A 25,717-nucleotide genomic window follows, 5' to 3' on the forward strand; every position below is an offset into this window, starting at 1 on the left:
AATCTCCGGCCTTTTTTTTTTTCTTCTTCTTCTTAAATAAAATGTGTGTGATAAAGATTCACTGTTCATTACAATAATAAATCACAATTTGGGGCCAATAGCCAACATTTGCTGAAGTAGCTAAGTGCTTCCGTGCACAAAGCAAGTTCAGACTTTGAGGCAACCGGGTTTGACGTTGAAGAACCCCAGAGGAGCTGGGGGTGGGGTCAATAGTTGATCTTGGGGCTGACAAGGGCTTGAGGATGGCTTACAACTAAAGACACTGGGGGCTCGAGGCGCAAGAAGTCTTCACTGATTGGGGAAGAGAAAGTGATCACTGGTAATTCCAATTGTGCTCCCTCCCTGGATTGCGAGGGTTGATGGGACGAGGGATGAGCCAGCGAAAGACCCGCGTTCAGGGCCAGGCATAGAGTAGGTGCTCACTGGAGACGAAGAAGCCGTGCCGTGCCCTGGAGAATCGCCTCTGCTGGGGACCTGATTTTCCACTAAGCTCCGGGCGCTCCTCTGGAGCACCGGCCTGACGCAGAGTCTGGCATGCGGACGCGATGCCTGGGGACAGCGGGCCAGCCCTAAGGGCCCGGATGCAGCGGAGGACAGATCGGCCGGACGCTGGGGAGCGGAGCGCCGCTGGGGTCAAGGCCGGGGCGCCGGGTGGCGCGGGAGGGGCGGCCGGACGCGCGGGGACGGGATGGGATGTGACGAGCGGCGCTGTGCATTGTGGGAGCCCGGGCCGCGGGGACTGGTTCCAGTTCACTCGGCGGCGGGGCCGGGTGGAGGGAGCGAGCGCGGGGCGCGCAGGCGGGAAGCGAGGAGGCGGGCGGGCCAGCGAGGAGCGCGGAAAGAAAAGGCGCGAGCGAGCGGCCAAGAGGCCTCAGGCCGGACACCCTGCTGCTGCCGCCGCCGCCGCTGCCCCCGAGCCGCCCTGTAAGTGCCGCGCGGGCCCCTCGCCGCGCCGGGTCCTCGCCCCTCGCGTCCGCCGCCGCGCGCCTTCCAGCCTCCGTGCCCGGGAGCGGCCGGGCCTGGCGTGCGCGGGGAGGCCTCGGCTGGACTCGGGCTGCTGCGCTCCGCGCGGCCCTTTGGGCCTCGCGCTGCTAGGGCCTGCCCAGGCCCTGTCCGGGCTGCGCGGGATCCCCTTTGGTTTTGTTCAAAAAGCAAACCCGGAAACCAACTTCGCTTCGGAACGCATCCTCTGACTGTGCCCGGGCGAGACAGGCCCTTCCCCTGGAGACCCTATCGGGGCTGGCGCGTGAGCTGGGCCCGAGGACGCTGGAGGCCCGGAGGCGCTGGCTGCGCCCCCTGGGCCTGGGCGCCCAGGATCTGTTGTGCGCGGAGTTGTACTTGGTCGGGCGCCCGCTGACCCACGAATGACCGCCCTGGCACAATAAGTCGGGCCTGAGCCCGGGGCCGTGGTGCAGCCCGTTGGCTCCGTATCTTCAGGGCGGCTAGGGCGGGGAGAGAGGGGGCGCTGCCGTCCGGACTGAAGCCAAGGCCGGTGCTGGGTGGGGGACTATCCAGGGATGGGCAGGAAAGGGGCCACGGGAATCCCTGCTTCTCGCTCGCCTCAGGATTGGCCTTTTGTTTGCTTTGTGATTGGGAGGTTTGGGTTTTGGGGGGTTTTTTGTGTTTTTTTTTTCTTAAGGTAACTCCGGAAGACCGAAGGCTCCCTGAGTGGAGAAGGCCAGCGGGGAAGAGACTCGCTTGGGTGTGGTGGGGTGGGGTGGGGTGGAAAGTAGAGTGAGCCCAACGATACTGCTGGCTGTGTTACCTGACAACAGGTGTGCGCGATGGTGCACCCCACCCCCACTCCTGCAGAGACCACGAATTACTCAAATTGCTGGTCGGGAGACTGCTTGAAGGGTTCTTTTAGAAAGAAAACAAGACGTGAGGGAAAATGTTTAAAGCGAACGACTTCCATAGTCAGCTGAGACAGGCCTTGAATTCGGCAGTTACAAGTGTACTTGTAAGATTTTAATGGTCCAATAAAGGGCATGGAAGAACAGACACAGGGGCACTCCAACTCTCTCTTCTCTTTTCTAACACCTTTGTGATTTGAGGTTTTACCGTTAAAGAGGGGGAAGTGCTTTGTTCCCAGGATCCCTGCTGGGTATGGGTCTGAGTTTTGAACAGCCTTAGATTTGTGTGGGAGACTCAAGTTGTAAGTTAGGTAGAACCCATCTAATCCACCTGCCACCTATTTCAGGCCACCTTTAAGGTCTTGGTCTGCTGAGAGAGGTGTCATTAACTCTGAAATAGACACCTCATGCCCCCGACTGTAATTTATATGCTTTATATACAATTAACCAAAGCTGGGCGGCAGCATCTCGGTCTTGCACTGGAGACTTTGAATAAGATGGCTGTGTTTTTAAAACTTTTTCTTAAAAACAACAAAATTCTTCAGACTTCAAATTCTTTCCCCTTCTAGCTTTACCAAGAGAGCTGAATATTCCTTCAATTTTCTTTTGTTTCTATTTATTGCTATCGTTAATCCTGATCCTTTGGTAAGGCATGAGGGGCCATTTAAATGAAAATTATTTGGGACAGGTCCTAATTTAAGATGAGTCAGGAATAAGTCACATTTTATTAAACCTTGAGAATTGTCTGGAAATTTACATGTGACATTCTAGTACAGTCATGTCACTGGCTTGGTTTTTACTAAATGGGCCAAGGTCAAGGAGTGGCATAATTCAATCTGCCACTGCTTCTGGTCCTGGAGGCCATAAAACTTGAGAGTCACTCTTTCCTTCCCCATTGTCAGGCTGGGAGTACAGATACATCGGGACCTGCCTGTAATATCTTCAGAGCTAATGCTGCCCCACTTCACTTGAAGGGGATTTACTTAAACAAAAGCACTGACTAAAAACCCCTCAGTAAAGAACCTAGCAGAAGTCTGTATGAGATGTTCAGTAGAGTTTTGGCAATCTCTGATTCTTATTTGAGTGTCCCCAAGGATTTATGACCAGTTTTTCAGAGCATCACTCCTGAAATGAAATAAAAAATGGCAGGAATGAATGGGGCCCATACCTGTCATATGGGTCTTTCCTGTATTCTGTATGTTTAGAGGGACCCTGGATCCTGTCAACTTTTCTGAGTGAGCCTGAGTGGGTCAAGTCTTTATTCCAAAGAGTTATATAGTACATTTGCTGGGATCAGTCCTGCCTGGCTGGTGTCTTACAGTCTTTCAACAAATATTTCCTGAGAATAAGCTCTGATTCAGGCAGTGCAGACACAGTATTGATCAAAAATGCCTAAGTCCTGCCTTGGAGAACTGATGTTAAGACGAAAATGGCTGTTAAGGGCATCACTTCAGGAGGCTGGCCACAGGAGTCTGCAGGAGGGACAACAACCTAGCCAGGAATGAGTCCTTATCTGACATTGAAAGATCAAGTAGGGGCAGGTGGGGGCAAGTGTTTGAGGCTTGGGGAACCATATGTACAAATCTTAGAAGAGAGTAGAGGGCATGTGGGGAACTGCCAGAGGCTCTGGATGGCCAAATCCTAGAGTTAGGTGAGCCTAGTGGGATAAACAAAACAGGCCAGATCACAAAGAATGCTGATCAGAACTGCACTAACCTAAGAGCAGTAAGGAGCCACTGAAAGGCTCTGGGCAGGAAAGAAATGTGGTTAGGAATCTTTTATTCTTTTTTTTTTTTTTTTTGGTACTGGGGATCCAATTCAGGTCCTTGTGCTTGCACAGCAGGCAGCGAAACCACTGAGCTAAATACCAGGCCCCTATCTTTTATTCTTATTGGGAATGCTCCCTCTGTTCACCAAATGCTGAGTGACTTCCAGATGCTAAGCTGGACCAGGGTTCTGCACTCTGAACTCATTATTTAACATTTTTCTTAATGGCCTTCTATTGGAATGGTTATCTTAGAATTCAGCACAGCCTTTAAAAAGGGAGAGAAGGTAAGCAGGAAAAGTTCTAGTAAAGCAAGCAGGGAATGACTTTTGCCATTAAAATGTGGCCCATAACTTTCACTTGCAGCTCAGGAAGCATCCTGTAGAGTAGGTTTGCACATATGAAATTTTAGTCCCGGACCAGCTTCCTCAAACTGTTTTGTGCTTGTGATGAATGACACTTGTGTGTGGGTTTTGGTTTTTCCTGCCTCTAAAAACCTAACACGTGAATAAGATAATGTGTTGGAACCAAATGCATGGTTAAGGTTTTATTTTCCATTTCAGTTAGTCTGTCTCTTCTGTTTGCAATCCCTCAGTTCATTGAGGGTGGACTCTATGTTCTTTAATCATCTGGCTCCTTTATGATTTAATGTTTAATGAATGGAGAGAGAAGTTTTTCCTGATTGGCTACAGTACAAGAACAGGCCTCTATTCCAAGCCAATCAGAGTGCAGTTCCATGAGCAATGGTTGTATAGTGTATCCAAGTGCCACCATTCATCATTTGGCATGATAGGAATAAATTGAAAAGAATGATGTAAACAGGGCTAGTGCCCTCCCCTTCAGAATCAAGTGTCTCAGGTTTGCCTCATGATTGGAATTGATGAGAAGGTGACAAATGCCTTTGGATACCAGGCATTTATCTAACTGCAGAGAACAGATGGCAGTCCTTTCTTGTCAACAGTGATTTAAGCACTGATAGTTCAGATTCCTTCATCCTGAGGGCTGGAGCTAGGGAAGTTTAATGCAACTCCCCAGGAGTTGTAATCAATATTTCATTCAGGATCAATATGCATGTATTCATCCCTTAGATAATAAAAGACTTCACAATTGATCTTTCCATTGCTCTTATGAATGCTTGTTAAGGGCTTTCTTGGCTGCAGCATTAACCAGTCTCTTCTAAGTTTGAGGAACATTAAGTATTTTCCTCTGGTCAGTATTACTGAGCCATTTGGTGACAAGAGGAGAGGTTGCTGGAACTGTAGAATTGTCAGTCATAAGCCTCTGTGTGACTCATGACCTAGCTATGGGCATTGGAGTTTTCCCTTTCTGGGAATCCCTAAGGTAGCTCCACAAGCTCCCTGACTTCTGAGGGTCTGGGCTCCCACAGCAGTTTGACCAAGTATTGTAAATGAATGGTCCTACTGGCCACAGTTCTGAGTCCTTGCCTTTGGAACTGTTGCCGTCTTTGTCAAAGAAAACCTATCCGGTGTAAATGCCAACTAATCAATAATATAGCCAGGATGCTTGGATATACAGTGGTGAGCAGAGCAAATTGGTTCATGCTATGGAGACATAAATAGGAAATGATGATACAGTGTAACAAGTGCTAATGATGGTATAGCTGGCTTTGGAATTTATATATAAATTAGATGTAGAGTGACAGGTTGGAAGGAAGGACTGAAAACTACATTTTCAGAGTACATAAAATTGAGGAAAAGGAATATATTAAAGAATAGGGTCAGGTGGAGATTATAAGGCATTTTTAGCTAGGTGCCAGAGACTACAGTAGGCATGTCTACTGGAGGAACTGGAAATTATTCAGCAGAGGAGCTCTGGTTGCTAGAAATAGAGGTGAGAAAGAGGCCAGAAGTTCTGGGTATGGGATTGTCCCAAACTAGGCTATGAGAGGAACAGAAGGCACAGCCAGGAATTCAGAGGAAGGAACTCCTTGATGGGTCTACACCAGGAGAGAAGGAACTGGGACCAGTAGACAGAGCTTCTCCAGACAGGATTAGGGAGGGTGTTTTAGACTGAGCCAGCTGCAGGTGCTGAAGGGTGGAGATGGAAGAGAAGGTGGTTTGCAAGCAGTAAAGAGTTGGAAGGCATGGCAAGATATCTGTGGCACCTTTGTTCTTCACCCCTACTCTCCTTTCTAGAAGTAGAGAGCATCTTGTTTTCATATCCATCCTGTTCACAGGATCCTCATCACTAGTGTTCTAATTCACCTTGGGCTCTATGGACAGATTACATTCTCCCAGTCACATCTTGGTATGAGGAGCCTGTGATAAGAGACTGACTTCTCACTCAAGCCTAGCTTCTCTCTTTGTACAGCCCTTTTCCAACAGCTTATCTTTGGGGTAAACTTTGCATTTCTGCAAAGAAGGTTTACATTTATTGCGATTGGTTTATAGTTGGGGAAGTTGCAGAGTTTATTCATCTATTTTTTAATTACTATAACAAAATACAGTGGTACCTCGGTTCACAAACTTAATTCCTTCCATGATTCTGAGTAAGATGGCTGCAGGAAAGCATCGTATTGGTGCAGGAAAGATGGCTATTGTCATGTTTGTCACCTGATACAGAGTTCATGAATGGAAGCAAAATTTTGCCAAATGCTTCTGTTCAGGAACCAAATTGTCCACAAACAGAAGTGTTCGTGAAGTGAGGTATTACTATATCTAGGGTGGGCTCCTTTATAAAGCTAAGAGGCTTATTTTGTGTTATGGTTCTATAGTTGGTTTATAGTTGGGGAAGTTACAGAGTGTATTCATCTGTTTTTTAGTTACTGTAACAATATTTAGGGTAGGTTACTTTATAATGCTAAGAGGTTTATTTTGTTTTATAGTTCTGGAGGGGCAATGTCTGGTGATGGCCTTCTTGCTGGCAAAATGCTGAGGTGATACAGAGCATCAGATGGCAGAGACAGGGAACATACCTGTACATGTGTGTCTCCTTTGGTCTCTCTCCTTCTTTTAAAGTCACCAGGATTCAACGTGGGGACCCTTCCCTAGTGATTTTAGCTAATCCTAATCCCTTTCCAAAGATCCTACCTTTAGACATCATAGTTACATTAAGTTTCCATTCCCTTACTACTTCATGAAGGGGATTAAATTTCAGCATATGAAACCTTGGGAGACACTCAAGCTATGTCCAAACTATAGCAGAGATAATGACAGAGATTGCTGCTGTGTCAACCAGCGGATTTTCTTATTCTACCTAGGCTGATGACAGAAAGGGACACCAGGTTACTGCACAATGATAACTGGCTTTACCAGGTCAGGGACTCTTGGTTGACTGAATGGAGTGCCCTCCTGGACAACAAGTTCAGCAAAGGACGAATCTTTGTCACTTTGGTCAGATAGTGTAGCTGTTCTGTGAGTACTATCACTTCCCTGAAGAAAGGTTGAATACTTAGTCAGTTTGTCTGTGGTGTAAGATTATCAATCCTCATTTCAGGCTTATATCCAGGACAAGGGTCAGACACCCCAGCCAGCTTTGACTGGTCACTAAGACCATGGCTTCAAGGTCAGCTTTCAAATTGATTTACCATGTGATAGAGATGAGCTGTTTTTTCTTTTTTTCTGAGCAAATAGCTAGTATGCATTTCTCAGTCTCTCTTGTAATTAGATGTGACCATGTGACCAAGTTCCAGGTGATGGATCAGGGTCAGTAGGAGGACCCAGAAATCATTATTTGGAAGAGATCCACCAGCCAATCATGGAAAACTGTCTTGGACTTGTATTAGTCCATTTTTTATTGCTATAATAAATACCCGAGGCTACATAATTTTACAAATAAAAGAAGTTTACTTAACTTGGAGTTCTGGAGGTTCGAGGACGTAATGCCAGAGTCAGCTTAGCTCTGGTAAGCACCTCATGGGAGATGGTGTTACAGTGGTGGGACCACATGGGAGCAGGAAAGATCACGTTGTGAGATAGGAAGCCAGAGAGCAATTCAGGGGGAGGAGCCAGTAATAACTTCCCAATAGGCTTCACCTGTCACTTCTTAACATTGTCACACTGGGACCAAGCTTTCAACACATGGACCTTTGGGGAACAAACCACATCCAAACATAGCAAGCCTTTTTGTAAGTGAGAAATAAGTTTAGGCACTTACCTTTTACAGTACTCTAGCAATACCTTCAACAGGACAAGTAATCCAAGACCTGTTCTGCCAGAGAGGGGCTTTTTTCATCTTTTAAAAACTGTTGTTTTTAGTAACTACTGAGCACTCACTTATTGTCAGGCCCCAACACACTAATTAATACCCCCACCAACCTTTTGCAGTCTTCTCAAATATCATCTCTGTCTGACACAGGAAAAAATAGTTTCTGAGGGGTTAAATCACTGGCCAAAGGCCAGGGTGCCAGTAAGTGGCAAAGCCATGATTAGGATCAAATCACTCTGGACTTGTGGTTGTTGATCGTGGTGCTCAGCAACCACTACCCTCACAGCCACTGCCTGTCCCCACACTGGTGCTGGGCCAGAGCTGCCTATGCCTGCAGAGACATCTGAAGAGCAAGCAGACCTGGCACACTCACCAGTTTCTCTGCCTGCCCAGTCATGAAGTGATTTTCCAGGGCACATTTAAAAATCACCACATGCTGCTGAATGTCATGGTGCTGCAAGGCTTAGTCACAGCTCTCTCATAGCTCAGGGAACTATAGTTAGAAAGTGCAGAAAGAGCATGGAAAAGGGTAAGAAAGGAATCTCTATAAGACAGCCCCCCTAGCAGAGACAAAGACTCGGGGCTGTTACATTGGAGAGGAGCCTAACTCCAGATGAGCCGTAAAGGTGTTCTCCCAGAAGGTTGCAGTGGAGTGTCTATCACTACCCATGAGCCCTTTCCTAGGACTCGGGGAATGGGTTGGTTAACTGCAATGGCTTTTATCCAGCTGCTTGATTCAGTAGAGCTGGGGAGGCAGGCACACAGATGTGCTGGCATATGTGTTATGGCAAAATGGAGCAGTTGGCAATTCAGGCTGTGGCAAGGTCCAAGAAGCCTTCTGAGGCAGAGGGCAAGTGGGTGCATCTGTTGGATAGGTTAACAAGAGGACAAAGGGCATTCTAGGCAGGAGAAACACATTCATAGATATCTTTGATGCAGCATGATAGGTTAAGAAGGTCAGGGGTGGCCTGGGATATCTGAACACTGGCAGGAGTGCTAAGAAATAGTGCTACAGAAGGAGTTGAAGGTTGCTGTTTCCAGCTGGCTCGAAGCTCAGGGTAATGGGAGCTATCAGAATAGGCAGAGATTGTGGAGAAAGCCTGGTACTGAGGAAAATTGTGAGAGATGAGGCTGAAGGAAGTCAAGGAGGGGGCAAGAAGAGAGAGGATTTGCAGATGGGCTTGGCAGAGCTTGGCTGACACTTGGGTACTGTGGGACAGGCAGGGAAGTAGGGGCCAGGCTGACTCCTGCTAGAGTTGCATCATGCATAATGTTGCCACTGATAAGGCCAGAGGAGCCAGAGGAGTTCAAGATGCCCATGGGACTGACAGGCAGTCAGAACACAGCTCTAGGACCCAGCAGCCAAGTATGCACTTATGTAGAGGCCAGAGTCACTAGCATGTTTGCATGGAGCCTCTTGGATACAGTCAGAGGAGCGAAACACAGGAGCATCAGTGTGGAGTAAGTGTGTAGGTCCTGCCAGGTGCCCATACTAATGGCCTCTCTGGAAGAGTACACTGTCCACTTCCTGCAGAGGCAGCCGCAGACACCCAGCAGGTCTGCTGGGGAACCGAGCTGAAGTCTGCTCCAATTAGGAAGGGGCTGAATTTAGTCATCATCTCTGACCACAGGCTTCCCGTGCTGAAAGAGGAGAGACTTGGATTAAAAGCTCTTAATCCAAAGGTGTTGGGGTGTTGGTCTGTAAAACCCTTTTGTAGTAAAACCAAAGACTTTCAGGAAACCAATGAGAGCTCTCCCTGAAAATCAGGCAAACACCCATACCTGCAGACCATTGCCTACTTAGAGTGAGCACAGGCATCTGTTTGCAGGGGATGTCCTAAAATAGTACAATACCACAAGAAATGGAGGCAATTAGTTTCAGAAAAGCTCCAACCATTCTGGGTCTCTCTGCAGCACTTTGAGACCTTAAACGTTGGTACCCCAATAGGGTACCACTCAGGGTTCTCATCACAGGGGCTTGAACCACCTTAGTCCTGCTAGATGTGATGGCACAGCTGCCCCACAGTACTCAGGAATTCTGCTGTCCTCACAGCCATCTCTGTGTCAGAAAGATGAATTAGGATGCTCTCGGAGTCACAGAGATGTTAAGTGTGGACCACAATCCTGAGTATGAAGTTGAATGTCAGTGTAACAAGGACTCTTAGTCCTGTGGCCTCCTGTCATAGAGACTTGACCTGTTGGAATTGAAGGGACCCACACACGTGGATTCTGATCCCAGTACAGAGGAGATCTTTGCATTTGGTCAGTGATCTAAGCATAGATGTTTCAAAGTGAAGGCATTAAAGTGGACTTCAGAATAGGCTGAGGCCCCTCACATCCCCTCTCCCAGCACTCTGCACTGGCTCTTTGAAGCACTCATTATGATTATCATTTAAATGACTATAGGGTTATGTATCTCTCCCTGCTAGCTCAGAAGGGCAGAGACCACATCTCCTTAAGTATAGTTCCTGAAGTACATGCTGTAAGGATGTAGCACAGGACCCAAGGACTCAGAGATGGATTGGCAGAGGGCAGAGAACAAGTGTGAAGGATAAAGGAGGTTCTGGCAAAAGAGAATAGTCACTACAAAGGCAAGGAGAAAATGAGTAGAAGGGCATCTGGGGGCAAACCCCTATAGCCCTCTGTGTCCAATTTTATACAAGAGTAGCACAAGGCAAAGCTGGGTTATGCCAGACCTAGATTTCTGGGGCACTGGATGGTGGTCAAGGGTCCTGATTTTATCTTGGAACTTGTGGCAGGCCTGGAGAGCTTTTGGGGTTGGGGCGAGGGCACATTCCCAAGTATTTGCACAAAGATTGCCCTGCCAAAATGATAGAAGGTGGACTTCAGCAGTGTCTTAGTAACTTTTCTCTCATGGCTGAGACAAAATACCAGACACCCAAGTTAAAGGGGGAAAGGTTTATTTAGCTCACAGTTTGTAAAGGTTTCAGTCCATAATCAGCTGGCTCCAAGGCAGGGTGGCTTGCCTGAAGAGAACATTTCATGGTGCCCGCAAGGTAACAAAAGCAACAAGGGGCCTTAACAGCGTCTTTCTGCCCCTTTTATCTTACCCAGACTATTTAGGGCAGGTAGCACTCACACCCTTAATCCTAGTGCACTTGAACCTAGCATTGCACCATGAATCAATTACAGCACCACACTCTAGATCCAGCCACCTCTGAAAAAGCCCCACCTGTGACCCCATGAGGCTTTGGAAGGACACTGAGACACAAGCCATAACAAGGAGAGTGGGGCAAGGGGAGAAGATCTTTGTAGGAAATACCTGTGGCCACTTGGTTAAGATAGTGATTAGCTGGACCAGTCACATGGAGGTGTTAAAGAGAGTATCCTCTGGACCTGGGCTGTCAGGTTGGGATGAGGGAGGATCAGGAAGGGAAAAAGCCCTTTCCTTCTTCTCTAAAGACAGGCCTATTCGGCAGGCTGATTGTGCTCAGAGGGCCTCTTCTAACCTTACTACACACAGCTTTAATTCCTGCATGCTGCTCATACCTCTCACAGATAGGGGTGTAGAGTCATTGCTTTCTATCACAGGAGGTATCTGGCTTTACATCTTTATTGTAGTACAAGCAATGCAATTTTCTTTTTCCTGCAAAATTATTAACCTCAGTTTCAAGTGTATGAAAATGCAATTATTAAACAAGTGTGTAGAACATAACCAAGAAATCCCATTTTCTTTTATATCATGAAGCATAAAGGCAGACACATATGAGCAGTCATTGTCAGTATTAACATCTGAATGGAAGTGGCCAATAAAATTGATGTCATGGTATAAAATGTTTAAAGCTGCACCTTTCATTTCTGCCGCAGTGGAGTGCATAACGGGCCTCAAAGGCTCGGCAGCTGCGCACAGTGATACCTGCTGGCTGGACTTGTCCTGTTAGGAAACAAGAGTGTCCTGGCGAAGGGATGCACTGTCCTTAGTGATCCTGATGAGTGTGTTTCTTGCCTTCACAGTGTGCTCACTGATCCGCTTCCAGGGCCACCAGCATGTCAAGCCGCGGTGGGAAGAAGAAGTCCACCAAGACTTCCCGGTCTGCCAAGGCAGGAGTCATCTTCCCCGTGGGGCGGATGCTGCGGTACATCAAGAAAGGCCACCCCAAGTACAGGATTGGAGTAGGGGCACCTGTGTACATGGCTGCTGTCCTGGAATACCTGACAGGTGAGTGTGCATAAGTCAGCCACAGATACTTGGGGCTCAGATGTGGCAGTTCTGGTAACTTTCCAAGGACTAATAGGACCTTTTCCTGTCTGTTTTCTTTTAAAGCATTTCAAACCTATAGAAAAGTTACAAGAAGAGCACTATGGTCATTTTCATTTAGATTCATCAGTTATTAACATTTTGTCCCATTTGCCCACTTTTGTGTGTGTGTGTATGTGTGTTTGTCCATGTCATGTGGATGGTTTTATATTTATTTTTGGCTCTTATATATTATATAATTCATTTTGAAATGTCTTCACTTGAACCAATAATGTTCTATATGAATGTTTTTGTTTTTCTTTCTCTAAGATCTGTTTCAGGATCATATGCTGGATTTGGCCATCACATTTGACTAGTCTTATTTAATATTGAACATTTCTCCAGGTTTTTAAAATTTTGTTTTAAATCTTCCCCAACATTGACATTTTTGAAGAGCCTTGGCCAATTGTTTGGCTGAATGTCCTTTAATTTGAGCTGGTCTCATGATTAGAGATTCAAGTCACACTTAGGCAGAAGAAGGACTAGTGTTGAGTCCTTCTCTGTGTATCATATCAGGAGGCACCTGATGAGAGCCTCTTACCATCACTGGTGATGTTTAGTGTGGCATCTGTTAGATTTCTACACATCTTGTGTCAAGTCTTTTACCCAGTGGCTTTAGCATCCCATGATGATCTTACTTGAATCTGTTATTACCAATGTGGTTTTGATATAGACATTTTCCCATTTCTTTCATTTCTGCATTTCTTAGGTGGCATTCTTCTGTAAATAAGAGCTTTTCCTCTACCTTTCCCTTCTTTTGATTTTTTTTTTTGTACTCTCAGTGTTGACTCATGGATTGTTTGATTTAGTGGGTTATATTCATTTCTGTCATTTTTATACTCAAATTAGCTCAAATTCAAGCTGGTTCAAAAGTCTTTTTTTTCTCCATCTCCATCAGTTTCTGTATCTTTCTTTGCTTTCCAACACAATAAGATTTCACTTTGGACTTTCCTTGCCCCAGTTTTGCAATCACCTATCTCTCCAGAGAGTTCTTGATCATTTTCACAGTCTTATTTCTAGCTCCATAAAAATTTTGGAGACTAGCTGAAAAGGGAAAGGTGCAACTCTCATTTTTAGTGAGGAGAAAACTAGGCCTCAAAGCATAAAAGGACTTGCCTAGGGTCACAGATAACCTTTAAAAGGTTGAGAAGACTTGCTTCTCCATCCTTTTGTAATGCTTTTGCCACTACTGCTTGGTACCTGATTGGGTAGGTTTGTATGTGTCAGGAAGCACCCCTGATTCTTGCAGCCAGTAAAAGACTCAGCAAGATAGGGTGCTTCTTCCAAAGTAGAAGACAGGCTGCCAAAGAGCTGTACTGCTCCCTGCTCTATTGATAGAGCAAAGCCAACACTCTCCTAGAGCAAACCCAGTCACAAGGGAAGAACTCACGCTTGCCCCTGTCCCAGCCACCATGGTGTGTGGTATTGGCCACAGAGGAGAGTGGGAATAGTCATGGAAGCCTGTCACTGCAGCTGGAAGAGCAGCTCAAAGTGATTCTTTGCTCTGGCGTGTTAAAGAGTAGTATGAGTAGTATATATTTTTTAAATTTTATAAAGTTCTTCCAGCAGGACTGTAGTTGGCTAAATCTGAGCTATTTCCTTGTTCTGTGCACAGCAGTGGGTAATTGGCATGACTGTTGCCCAGCGCCTGTCCCCCACCCAGGGCCTGGCCCAAGTGACTTCAGGGAATGTACTGAGTGGTCAGTGCTGTGCTCTCACTCCCATAGTCACTTGGACAGTTTCCTGATAGAAGAGAAGCTAACCCCTCAGGCTATGTGTGGTGAGAATGCCTCAGAACCATGCTGCACACTCATGGTTCTTGCAGGGTGATCACACTCAGCCCATTGAGCCAGGATGTAGGATCATAAGGATATTTGGGGGGTCTGGGCATCTGTTCACTGTGATCATTGTTTTATACACCTGAGTGAGAAGAAAGGGTGGACTAAGCCTTCTTTCTACTCTGCTCTTTGTTATTTTTTTCCTGAGACATTTTCTTATTCATTCCCCACACATATTGAGCACCTGCTGTCTTCCAGGGACTATGCTAACCTCTGTGTGAAGGTACAGGAATGACTAGGGAAGAACATAGAGGTCAAAGCCTAGTCTGGGAGAAGGACAACCAGCCAACCTTGGGTATAGACCTGAGCCTGGGATGGGTACATAAATAAGCCAAAGGAATACCCAGAGAAGTCACGGGCCTGGAGATCAGCTGCCAGGGAAAGCTTCTCAGAGAGATACATTAGCTAAGGCATGGGGAAGGACACAGGGCCAGCTGGCCCTGCGGGGGCCAGAGAGGGACTCGGCCATCCACTCCCATATACTTGATGCACCTGAAGAAGCTACAGAAAGAGGGAGACATAGGAGGCGTAGCCCTCCGGCAGTGTAGAGTCTAGTCAAGAGTGTGAACCAGATATCATGCCCTAACACAGGCAGGTGTCTGAGAGACATCCCATCCATTCACTGATTCCTCACTGGTGCCCAGATATGCACCAGGCCCATTTCTACCCCCAAAGAGCTTCTTGTTAAGTGACAGGTACAGGTAAGAAACAGGCTATGATGAGACAGGACTAACTGTGATGTAAGGTGGGAAATGGGACTGTGAGTATCAGAAAGTACTTTCCAGAGGATGCTTGTCACTAGAGCTCTCTTCTTGTCTGGCTGCCCAAAGGCCCTACAAAGGGATTGTTTTCTTCTCTGCACAGTGGAGGTAGCATAAACAATTGCAGGCATGGTGATATGAGTGGGCCACGTGGCCACCCATTGGAAATAGTGAGGCCAGCTCCTTCCTTCAGAAGGCTCCAACAAAGGAATGGGAATAGGCCTGGAGGCTCAGAGGTTGCTAACAGGACTGCTGAACTACAGAGCCACCTTCTAAATCAGAGAGTTGACATCTCCTTAGTCACTACCTCTGGGAGGCTACTTGGGATTTTGCTGTTTTCTAAAGTTAGGCAGTTAAGAGGGTGGACCATGGTGCCAGAGCTGTCATTTTTTACATATGGCCTTGGGCAAGTCACCTCTGCAGTGATTTTATCCTCTGTAAAATGAAGATCATAGTCACTACTCCTGGTGGCTGTCATGAGGCTGAAGTGAGAGCTGAATGTGAAGTCCTTAGGCATGCATGTTGTGTGTGTTCATATACTAACATTAGGGTTAAAGCACAAGGGTTGCAGAAGTCCCTAGTGATCCTGTTCTAGCTGTCAAGGTGACTAGGCTGCCCATTTCTTTGGGGATGGTGATAGGAGCTGTTGCTGACCACTTGGACCTGTTGTCCTTCCAGCTGTCCAAACCCATCATGCCTCCCCAGGTACCCATAGAATGTCTTGGTAGCTCCATATCTACCCCTTCTGGAATAGCCACTGGACCTTTTCTCCTAAAGCCTACATCACACCAGCCTCTCAAAACTTCCATTGGCCTCTTCTGTCACATTCATGGAAACTGTAAAGGACTTTCCAGGTTTGCCAGGAGCTGAGTATGCCTGGCCCCGGACCTTTGTTACATGAGTACTAAGCATGTGGGTTGGTGACAGCCCTGCAGGCCAGGGGCTGTGGGAGCTCAGCTATGTCGTCCACTGGAGGAGCATATTCTTGGGGCCAAAGGCTACACAAGGGTTCCTCCTTATCTCTCTCAAAGAAAGGAATGGAGAGGATGTGGCAGCCTTGCATCTTGCTCTAAAACTTGAAGCTGGCATCTGTTTTCTCCTCTTGGGTGTAGAGCCCAGGCATCTGCCAAACTTACAAGGAAAAGGCAACATCTGAAAGAAGCATGGTCTGGCAATCAGACAGCTCCTTTCCCAGATCTCTGTGTACCCAGCACCAAGCCCTGTCCAGAGCTTTAGCTGAGGAATATGCTGCTGTCCATCTCCTCAGTGACCAGCATTGTCTGGGCCTTACTCTGTTTTCCTGCCCACTGACCCTTGACCTTCCAGCATAAAGGATCATAGCAGCCTCCTCAGAGCAACTTAGGAATTCTGTGAGAACTGCTTTATGCAGTATTCATAGTAAACCCTCAATAAATGACCACTGCCTTGGAGAATAGCTTCTGCCTAGCCATCATCTTTTCCCCTGGGTATTGTGCAACTTTTTTGGGGGGTGGGGGGCGTACCAAGGAACGAATTTCTAACTCAGGACCTTACACTTGCAAGGCAGTCGGCAGCACCTGTGCAACTTTTTGATTAATGATATTTTAAGGAAATAGGACTATAATTCAGTCCAAGAAAGCCTTGATGCCTTTCCTCTGAGCCTAGCATAGTGTTGATAATGCTGCAGTGTTGGGAATGTGACATAAGAAACACATGATAAGACATTTATCCCTGTGGAATTTGCATTAATGTTTGGGACATGTACACCTACAAACCAGGAAGGGAACAAGACAGAACTAAAGGGTAAGTTAGTACCTGAGATCCACAGTGTAGGGGCAAAAGAGCAGTGTGTGGAAGAACAAAGAAAGTATGCTTGTGATTTCATGGTATTAAATTACCAATTCAGTGCTATCTGGGTCAGGATTGTTTAAACTGTATTCAGGAGAACACAGGTACTTGGTGACATTTAAGTAGTATTCCACTAAAAGCAGTGTTCTATGACTGAAATCAGGGGATGATTAGAGTCTCTCTTTTGAGATAAATATATGAATAAGTTTGATGAGTTCCATAGCAGAGGAATTTGTTTTAATTTGGGGACCACTATGTAAAACAGCTTTATGTACTGAAAGACTTATCAGAGCCTTTAACATTGTGAATCCCCAAGGGAAGGAAGTGTGAGATATAGTGGCTTCTTTACCACAGAAGGTCTTTAAAAAATGTCTGTGTAAACACTTTGCATGTTACAGTGTAGGGGACACTGCTGCAGGATAAGCCAATGAGAGATGGCACTCTGAAGAGGATTAAATGAAGAAACAAAATAGAAAGTTGCTTAATGAATGATCTTAGGTCTGTTTTGTCATGACATTGGCTCACAAAACTTAACTGATAGTAAGGAAGATCTAGATCTTCCTTGTCCATACTAGGTCCAGCATATAGAAGGTCCTGGAATACTTAAGTGAGACAGACACCTAGGGAAGCTGAACTTCAAAGTTGAGTTTCTCATGTTCTAACTTGGGGAGGGGCCCAGTGCTAGACACTGAGATTCAAGACAAGAGTTCCTGCCTTCAAGGAGCTGACCCTGAGAGGAAGAGCCTTTGGAGCCATTTGACCCAAGCCCCAAGAGAACAGGTCTGCTTCTTTCATGATTCATACCTTTTTTCTTTATGTCCAGAAACCTTGTAATGTAGTCTGAGCACATACCTTATTCTATCAACTTACCTTCTAGTGACATAAGCCTGTTTGTAAAAATGCAGTCCATCTGCAAAGGATTTCTTGATTAAGCAAGATGGAAAGTACTGGCTCTTGGCTCCCAAGACTAGCTCCTGTAGAACATGTGTAGACCCTCCCAGAGTGACCATTGATTTGGATCTGAGCTAAGCTTCACTCTGTTAAAAACACAATATCACCTCTTACAAGATAAGGCTATGGCTACAATTTCTTTTTTCCTGTCTTGCTTGGGTCTGTTCTACAAAATGGTGAAGACATCTGAATTTGTGCATTCCTAATCTCTTGCTCTTTCTTTTCTATTTTTCTAAGCCCTGTCTCTTCCCACCCCCATGTTTCAGTCCTTTCATTGCCCTCTCCTATCTCTTGTCAATGACCAGAACCTCCACAGTCCTCTAACAAGCACCCAGCATTCTCTGAGAGCAAATGTACAATTTGAAGCTGCCAAGGGGGTACTTGACTGACTGCTATGAAGTTTGCAGGGCTCCTGACCTGGAGAAGAAGCAGGCTCCCCTGGGTGATCTTAGGGCCTTTATAGACTGAATGAAGCTCAGCCTTTGGATCTGACTTCATCCTGCAGTAAAAGAAGGGATGGTTGTTAGAAATACCCTTGACACCTGGCTTTGGCTAACAAAATGGATGTCCCTTATTCCATGTTTCACTTGTTTGACTTCTGGTATGTAACTCAGGTCAGTTGTTACATATTTCTTTAGGGTTAGTGGTTGGGCCACAAACCATTCCCACCCCAATCTCCTGGACTTGAAGAAGAGAGATCTCCCTTATGTCAGCAGCGCATTTGTTACACAGATACTTTTTTTGGCCAGTATCCATCTCACTGGGCACGTATGGTGTGGGAAAGAAAATCCTGCAAGCTTGGAAGATTGGGGTGGGCGGGGCCTACATTTAACTATGACTTACCTTGAAAATGAGTCCCAAGCTGCTTTACTGCGTTTCTATTTGGGATACCCAGGCATGTGCTGGACTCACACAGCTAAAAATAGAGCAGGAAGAAGAGAACAGACAGGCTCTTTGATGCTCCAAAACCTTCTGAATACATACTTTCCTTGCTTGTTTGTATGACTGCCCTTACCGTAGACTGGCACTTCAGGCCAGGACTCAGCTAATACTTGTTAGCACCTTCTTGGGCATTCACGCTGCCCTAGGGCTCATGCTTGCTGTGCTCAATGTGTTATGCAAAGCCCTTCATCAGCCTCACTTTTCTTAAAAAACGAAACAAAACAAAACACAGTAGAGAGAAAACAAGAATTTTAAGGAGCCAGGGAATTGCAACGAGAAAAAAGTTGGAGATACTGAAGTTGAAATTGCAGTGTGCTGGGTACTTAGTATATACAGACTGTCTTTGAATGCGTTTTCTGTTTTCTGGTTATGGGAGCAATTTGTGTTTGAAAATTTAAGAAGCTCAGACTCACTTATAACCCCATACAAAGAGCTAGCAGCTGGCTCTGCATGCCTTTTGTGTGTATATATATGTATGTGTAAAAGACAGGTTTAATTATTTGTTTTTATTAACACACATTACCGATACTCTTCATTATGATGCTAATGTGAAGTGATTAAGGACAGAGGTGCTTACACACATCCACCCTCATCAGTTCTTCAGTCTTATAAGAGAAGGAATGACTCTAAGGTGGGCAGACATTCAAGGAGCACTTGAAAATAAATTGTTTCAAGGCTGTTTCCCTGAGGATGTGGTATCTTGTGGCCAGCATTTTAACAGACTCAGGTGAGTTGGGCTTCAGGGCTTGAGGCTAGAGCCTGAAGTACCCTAGTACTTCACTGCCTCATCCAAGATGAGGACATACTTCCTCTGGGGCATATGAATCTGCTGTAGAGCTCAAAAACTGAGTTTTTATATAGTCCTTTATCCATTTCTTCTAAGGAGTCCATGAAATTGCCTAGGAGGGTGCAAATATGACCTGGGCCCACTCTATGAAATAATGCTCTCGTTTCTGTGTTCTCTTCAGGGCCAGGAGTTGGACTGCAACCCATGGATGAGAAAAGGGAAAGGCATTATTGCATCTTGGTGAAAATATTTTCTTCCAGTCTGTAGTGTATCTTCTCATCCTCTTGATAGTGTCTTTCACAGGATAGAAAAATTTAATTTTAATGAAGTTTAACCTGTCAGGTTTTTTTGTGTGTGGATGCGCCTTTGGTGTGATCATCACCAAATCCATGGTCACTTAGATTTTTTTCCCCCGTATTATCTTCTGCAATTTTATAGTGTATGGTCCATTTTTAGTTAATTTTTGCAAAATATGTAAGGTCTGTGTTGAAAATCATTTTTTTTTTGCATGTGAATGTGCAGATGTTTTAGCATTATTTGTTGAAAAGCACATTACTTCCTCGAAGATAAGCTATATTGCCTAGGAAATCTCTAATGGTTAAGGAGTCTCACCGTTTGTTACCTCATGATATCTTTTTCAGTTTTCATTTATACTGTTAAGGTCTATGGAAAGGGAAGACAAGTTATATAGTAAAAGTTCTGTTTTTGCTTGGACTGATGGATAAGTTCACAGCACTACAAAACTTCTATCTGGCTTCAGACAAGGAAAAAGTTGTGACCCAAACTAAATGTGCCTTCTTTTATCTAGTTCTTTCAATATTTGTGGTTGAAATACATCCTTTATAATTTCATTTAGTGAAGATCTTTGGTAGTAAATATTCTCGTTTTATTTTTGAATATCTTTCTTTCATTAAGTTTTTCGTCATATCTTCAAATAGTATCTCTTCTAGTCTCTGTAGAACATAAACTAAACACATTAATGTTTCATTTATTTTCTATATCTGTTAATTTTATTTTATTTTTCATTTATGTCTTTTTGGACCACTTACTGGATAATTACTTCTGATCTGACTTCTACAACTATCTACCAGTTTACTAATTCTCTCTTCAACTGTATCTTATCTACTATTCAATTCAGCTGCTAAATTTTTATTTTTACTTATGATACTTTCATTTCTATTCGTTTTTTTTTTTTAAATCTCTTGGTTTTTTAATAATCTGTTTTCACCTCATTTTCAATTATCTTTTTTTTTTTGGTACTGGAGTTTGAACTTGGGTCCTTGCGTTTGTGCAGCAGGCAGCGAAACCACTGAGCTAAATCCCTGGCCCTCACCTCATTTTCAATTTTTTTTTTTAAAAAGTAAATCTCACATTGTTATTTTATAGTTATCTGAATAATTATAATATATGAAATGTTTGTGAGTTTTCTTTCTGCTGGACTTTGAGTCATTGTTAGGTGAGCCTACCTGTCTCTAAGGTCATAAAGAAGTGCTTTCATGCTTTTCCCTACTATTTTTAATGGTTTCGCTTTTTGTATTTTTACTTTGAACTGTTTGGAATTTTTCCTGATATATGGCATGAGTTAGGAGTCAATTTAATTTTGTTTCATATGGTTACCCAGTTATCCTAACACAATTAATTGAATAGTCTATCTTTTCCTTAGTGATCCTGAGATGCTATCTTTATCAACGAAGGAGTTTCAGATATAATAAGAGCTATTTTGGGCTTCCTTTTCTGTTTCACTGGTCTGTCTTATAGGCTTTATGTTTCTCATATCTGTTAGATCTTTCATTATCTTTTGAATTTTCTTCAATAAGTACTAATATTTATGGTAAGATTCACATGATAATCAAAGATACATAGTAAGACATGTATCTTCCTCCCAGCTCTTTTCTACCGCAGTTCTCCATGGAGTTTCTTGTATATGTTATATATCTTTCTAAGGTTATTCTTTTCCTTTTTTATTTCAAGATAAATCTAGAAAATGAAATGCCAAAAAATAGTGAGTCTGGAGGATAATGGGTATATGTGCAGTACAGAGGCTAACTTATCTATATTTATGCCATCATCTTGGTTGGGAAAATCTGAGGATCTTGATCTTCCCCTGACCTCCCCTTGACTCTCACTGTTCCTCAGCCAGGCTTTAGTCTCTACTTCGAGCTGTGAGATGAGGCCTGCTTGCATCCTGGGCCCATTCTGGACTGCTGTCCTCTGAGGTGGCAGCTTTATAGTTCACACTGCCTGCTGTGGATCCCGAGTGTGTTACAATACATGAAACCAGGTCAGTGCCTTGGAGAACATCCTTTCGTATCCAGCTTTCATCACTTCCTGATCATTGCATCACGTGGCTCACTTGTTTAGTAATTCATCTTGAATGACCTACTTGTGAAAGAGCTGCCAAACCCTGACCAAATGCAGGATGCCAAACAGGGAGCTGTGGGTTGAAGGAACCATTGCTGATTTTCACATATTTGTATTGAGTGCCTGTATTAGCCAGCCATATCAGCCATACAGCCATACAGCCATACAGCCATACAGCTGTTATCAGTGGCTATATGGTTGAGTCCAGGCCTGGGGCTGTGACTTCCCCACTCCTCCTTCATGTGTGTTCAGCTCGCAGCACAAAGCTTGATATTCCACAGCTGCACAGCAAGTAGTTTTTTTGTTTGTTTTGCAATACCAGGGATCGAACTCAGGACCTTGAGCTTTTGAACCACTGAGTTAAATCCCTGGCCCTAGCAAGTAGTTTTTCATTAAAAGATGATGATGAGTTTCAGGAGGAATGGGTTTTGGTAATCTCAGATGCTGTAGGAAACTGATGAGGATGAGAGCTAACCTTAACTCCTATATTTTTTTAAAAGAAGCATAATTAGAATTAACAAAAGATCATAATGGGCTGCACCTGTCTGAGGAGGGGCATGGGACAGGGCAGCTTTTGCTGGCAAACAGGAGGTTTTAAAAATGTTGCAAGGACTGCTCTCTCATTCTGCCCCTAAAGCTCCTGAGGATTGTTAGCTGTACTGTACTTTGAAAAGCAGAAGTGGCCAGGAGCTGCCCACTTGGTTAAAGATGTCAGCATCTTGGGACAGATGCTAAACATACTCCAGGGTGCCTCTGCACACAACTGTCAAGATTGGCTTCTAAAAGAACTACTTACTAAGAGAAGGAAGTAGGTAAGAATTTTGCAGATATGTTCTCTTCTAATATCGCCACTAAAATATCAGCAACTGATAGAACACTTTTACAGTCCTCTTGTTTTCTTTCCCTGGCCTAAGGGCTTCTATAGCTACTCAAACCAGAATAAAATACCACGAAAGCAAAAATCCAGTCCTCAGAGGTATAAATAAGTTATAGCAAGAAAACAAACCCAAAGGGCATTAATCACAATCAGCCTCCCTCTATGTCTTCCCACCAACCCACCTCTAATTCTGCTTGCCAAGAAGATGACATAAACCCTCCTCAGATTTACCATGCATCTGGGCTCAGCCTACTACTTTGACCCTGGCTCCATCCCTTCCTCGTTCCATTCCTCCCTCACTTTTCTCTTCCCACTTCAACTCCTTCCTTTCTAGACAAGTGTCTCTTCCATTTAGTGGTTGGACAGTATGGGTTTCTTGTCTAGAGCTCCTTTCTTAGAGCCCAACGGGGTTACTTGATACTGAAATGCTCACTCACAGAGTCTGTGTCTCTGAGAGGCCTGTCTGTCTTCAGAGGGCCACTCTGGGTCTTTATAGAAGGTGGTTCCTTACAGGGCTCCCACTTAAGGCCAAAAGAGCCGAGAGAGCCTTGTAGAAAGCCACAACCTCTTGGAAATGGCTAATTATTGACTTTCCTTGCCATCAGTGTCTTGATTGACGTTCTTTGTAGTAACTGGTAGCTGAGGTAGTCTTTGTTAATATTTATCTGTTACTTCTATAATCCTATTCACTACTTAAAGTCAGTATCTGCTGTTCATTCAGAAAACAAGGGCATCTATGCTGGGTAGCATTGTTTTTCTTGCCCTAGAGCCCATTCCCCAGGCCCTGGCAGTCTATTCTAGATTCACAGACGCTAGCTTGTTGAGATGTTCTAGAGGAGTGGTAGGAATGCTTTTTGAGTTCTAGGCAAAGTTGGAGCAATTTAAGTTATAAAGCATCTGCTGTATATTGATCACTTAACCATGTTCCAGGAACTGACTAAATGCTTTACATTTGGGAACTCATTTCCTCAAACCACCATTTTGCTTAGGAGGAAATTGAGGCTTAGAGAGTCTAAATAACTTCTCCAGTGTCACTTAGCACACTAATCCATCTGTAGAAGAACAGCCTCCAGGCTCTCTGCTGGGCCTGGAACCTTGGCAACTAAAGAGAGAATTGGGAACTGGAAACCCTTAGTCCACTTTGCACTCCCTTTGTTTTAATTTTTTAATCATTTTTAATTTTATTGGTACAATTTAGATTTACATAATGATCACATTCATTATAGGGAATTTGTGCCTGTACATGATATATCTTGATGCCATTTTTCCCATTCCCCTCCCTTCCCTTCAACCCCTCTTCCCCTTCCTTATTTACAAAAGCCTTGTTTCCATTTTTCTTCTTTTCTCATTTTTTTCTTTTTCCTTCCTTTCTTCCCTCCTCCCCCCTCACTAGTTTCCCCTTCCTATTGAACAATTTTTTAAAAAATTTCACATTGTCTATCATATATTTTGCTCCCTATTTACATCTTCAGTTTCTTACACCAGAGACAGTGCAATATTTACACATGTGTGTCTGGTTTATTTCACTTAAGAGTATGGCTTCAAGGTGCATCCATTTAGCTACAGATGTCTCAAGTTTATCCTTCTTTATAGCTGAATAGTACTCCATTGTATAGAAAAATCACATCTTTATCCCTTCATCAGCTGATGGGCATTTGAGTTATTTCCAAGATTTAGCTATTACAAACTGTGTTGCTATAAACATGAGTGTGCATATATTTCTGTGATATAGTGCTTTTAATTCGTTTGGGAAGATACCCAGCAGGGGAATAGCTGGGTCAAATGGGACCTCTAGCCCTAATTCTTTGAGGTATCTCCATACTGATTTCCACAGTGGTTGCACCAGTCTACACTCCCACCAACAGTGGAGAAGGGTTCCTTTTTCCCTACAGCCCTGCCAACATTTGTTGGTTGATGTCTTGATATTAGCCATTCTTTCTGGAGATGGAATCTCAGCATTGTTTTAATTTGCATCTCTCGGATGACTGGTGATGTTGAACATTTTTTTATATATTTATTTGCTATTTGTACTAATTCATCTGAGAAGTGTCTTCAGATGCCCACTTTTAGATTGGGTCTTTAAATTTGGGGGGGGGGGTCTGATTTTTAAAAAATTCTTTGTATGTTCTAGATATTAGTGCTTTGAGAAAAAAAATTCTAGCCAGTACTTCCTCTGTTTTAAAGCAACCAGTGGATATCTTGAGATGGCTGGCTTCCATCCTCAGTGAAGCTGCAGCCAGAGGGGACAGGCTCTGAGGCAGTCACCTGTGACTGCCAGAGTGCATGGTGTAGACCTGCAAAGATCAGAGACTTTCCTATGGCCTGGCATAGGCAAAAGGACAGGGATCCTGCAAGATGGGCCTTGAAGGGCAGGTTGTCATGCATAGGGATGAGGAAAGTTGAGTCCATGTAGGGGAAATGGGTATAATAAACTTGGAGAGTGGTGATCCTTGGAATGATGTATGCTGGGCTGTAGGGAAGGGGCAGCCAGGTTAGTGTTGGGTGGGGGGGGGGTTGGTTGTAGCAGCAGCAGAGCAAACAAAGTACTGGGGGAAATACCCAGGTAGCCAGAGGGCAGTGTGAAGTCCCTGGTGGGCCTGGGAGAGGGGGAGGTACCTATCGGGTATGCGAAGGCTGTATTACTCATTGATGTCAAGAAGAGTAAAAAGCTTTTTTTGTCAGTGTCTCTACATTGTCCCCTTAGAGAAGTGGGGGTAGAGTCCTGGGTGACCAAGCATAGGCAAATGCTTAGGTGGTCCTCAGCCTCAGGGTTCCACTGGACAGGCTGGACAGAGGTTGGGCTAGTGAAGATGACCCCGGGAACTATATCCTTCTTGAGTCCCCCCCCACACACACACACCCCACCCCCGGCACCACTCATTGCTTTAGAAACAATACATCATGAAAAACAACCTGAAAATTTTGCTATACACAGATTTTTGGGAAGCCAGATAAGCAAGCTGGTATGCAGTGTTTGAGGTGGGAAAGTGTTTGTGACATGAAGTGGCAAAGGCCTGTTGGGGCAGCACATAGCAGAGCTGCCTGCAACTTCTCATTGACTCGGTTTTAATTTACTTTGCATTTGGCAAAGAAAATGTAGAAGATAATAGCTCAGAAATTGGTAGAGCACAGTGTTTCTCTGGCCTGGTCTCTGGCTGAGTCCCCTCTCTCCCTCTAGCAAGGGTGCCTGTGTGAGCACAAACCACAGGCAGTGCCATCTCCCCAACCCTAGCAGACTGCAAAATGCATGTTCCATTCCTTGTTTTCTCCCTTTAAAAGTCCATCTGGGAAATGGTACCGTGACAAGGCTCTTGAAATGAATTTCCTCTT

General features: G+C 44.7%; 1 protein-coding gene across 6 annotated transcripts in view; it reads left to right on the forward strand.

Moving 5' to 3' along the window:
• Window positions 1-216: 216 nt before the first annotated feature.
• Window positions 217-25,717, forward strand: part of Macroh2a1 (macroH2A.1 histone) — a 64,405-nt gene continuing 38,904 nt past the window's right edge. Inside the window, exons 1-2 of one of the 6 annotated variants that reach the window (XM_087194467.1) lie at window positions 217-319; window positions 11,761-11,965. In XM_087194467.1, the coding sequence (XP_087050593.1) occupies window positions 11,794-11,965 (172 nt within the window). In that variant the 5' untranslated portion in view covers window positions 217-319; window positions 11,761-11,793. 6 annotated transcript variants of the gene reach the window in all.

This window comes from Heterocephalus glaber, unplaced genomic scaffold (assembly GCF_053883595.1).
Source record: "Heterocephalus glaber isolate CG9 unplaced genomic scaffold, H.glaber_assembly_v1.0 deba00001606, whole genome shotgun sequence".
NCBI lineage: Eukaryota > Metazoa > Chordata > Mammalia > Rodentia > Bathyergidae > Heterocephalus > Heterocephalus glaber.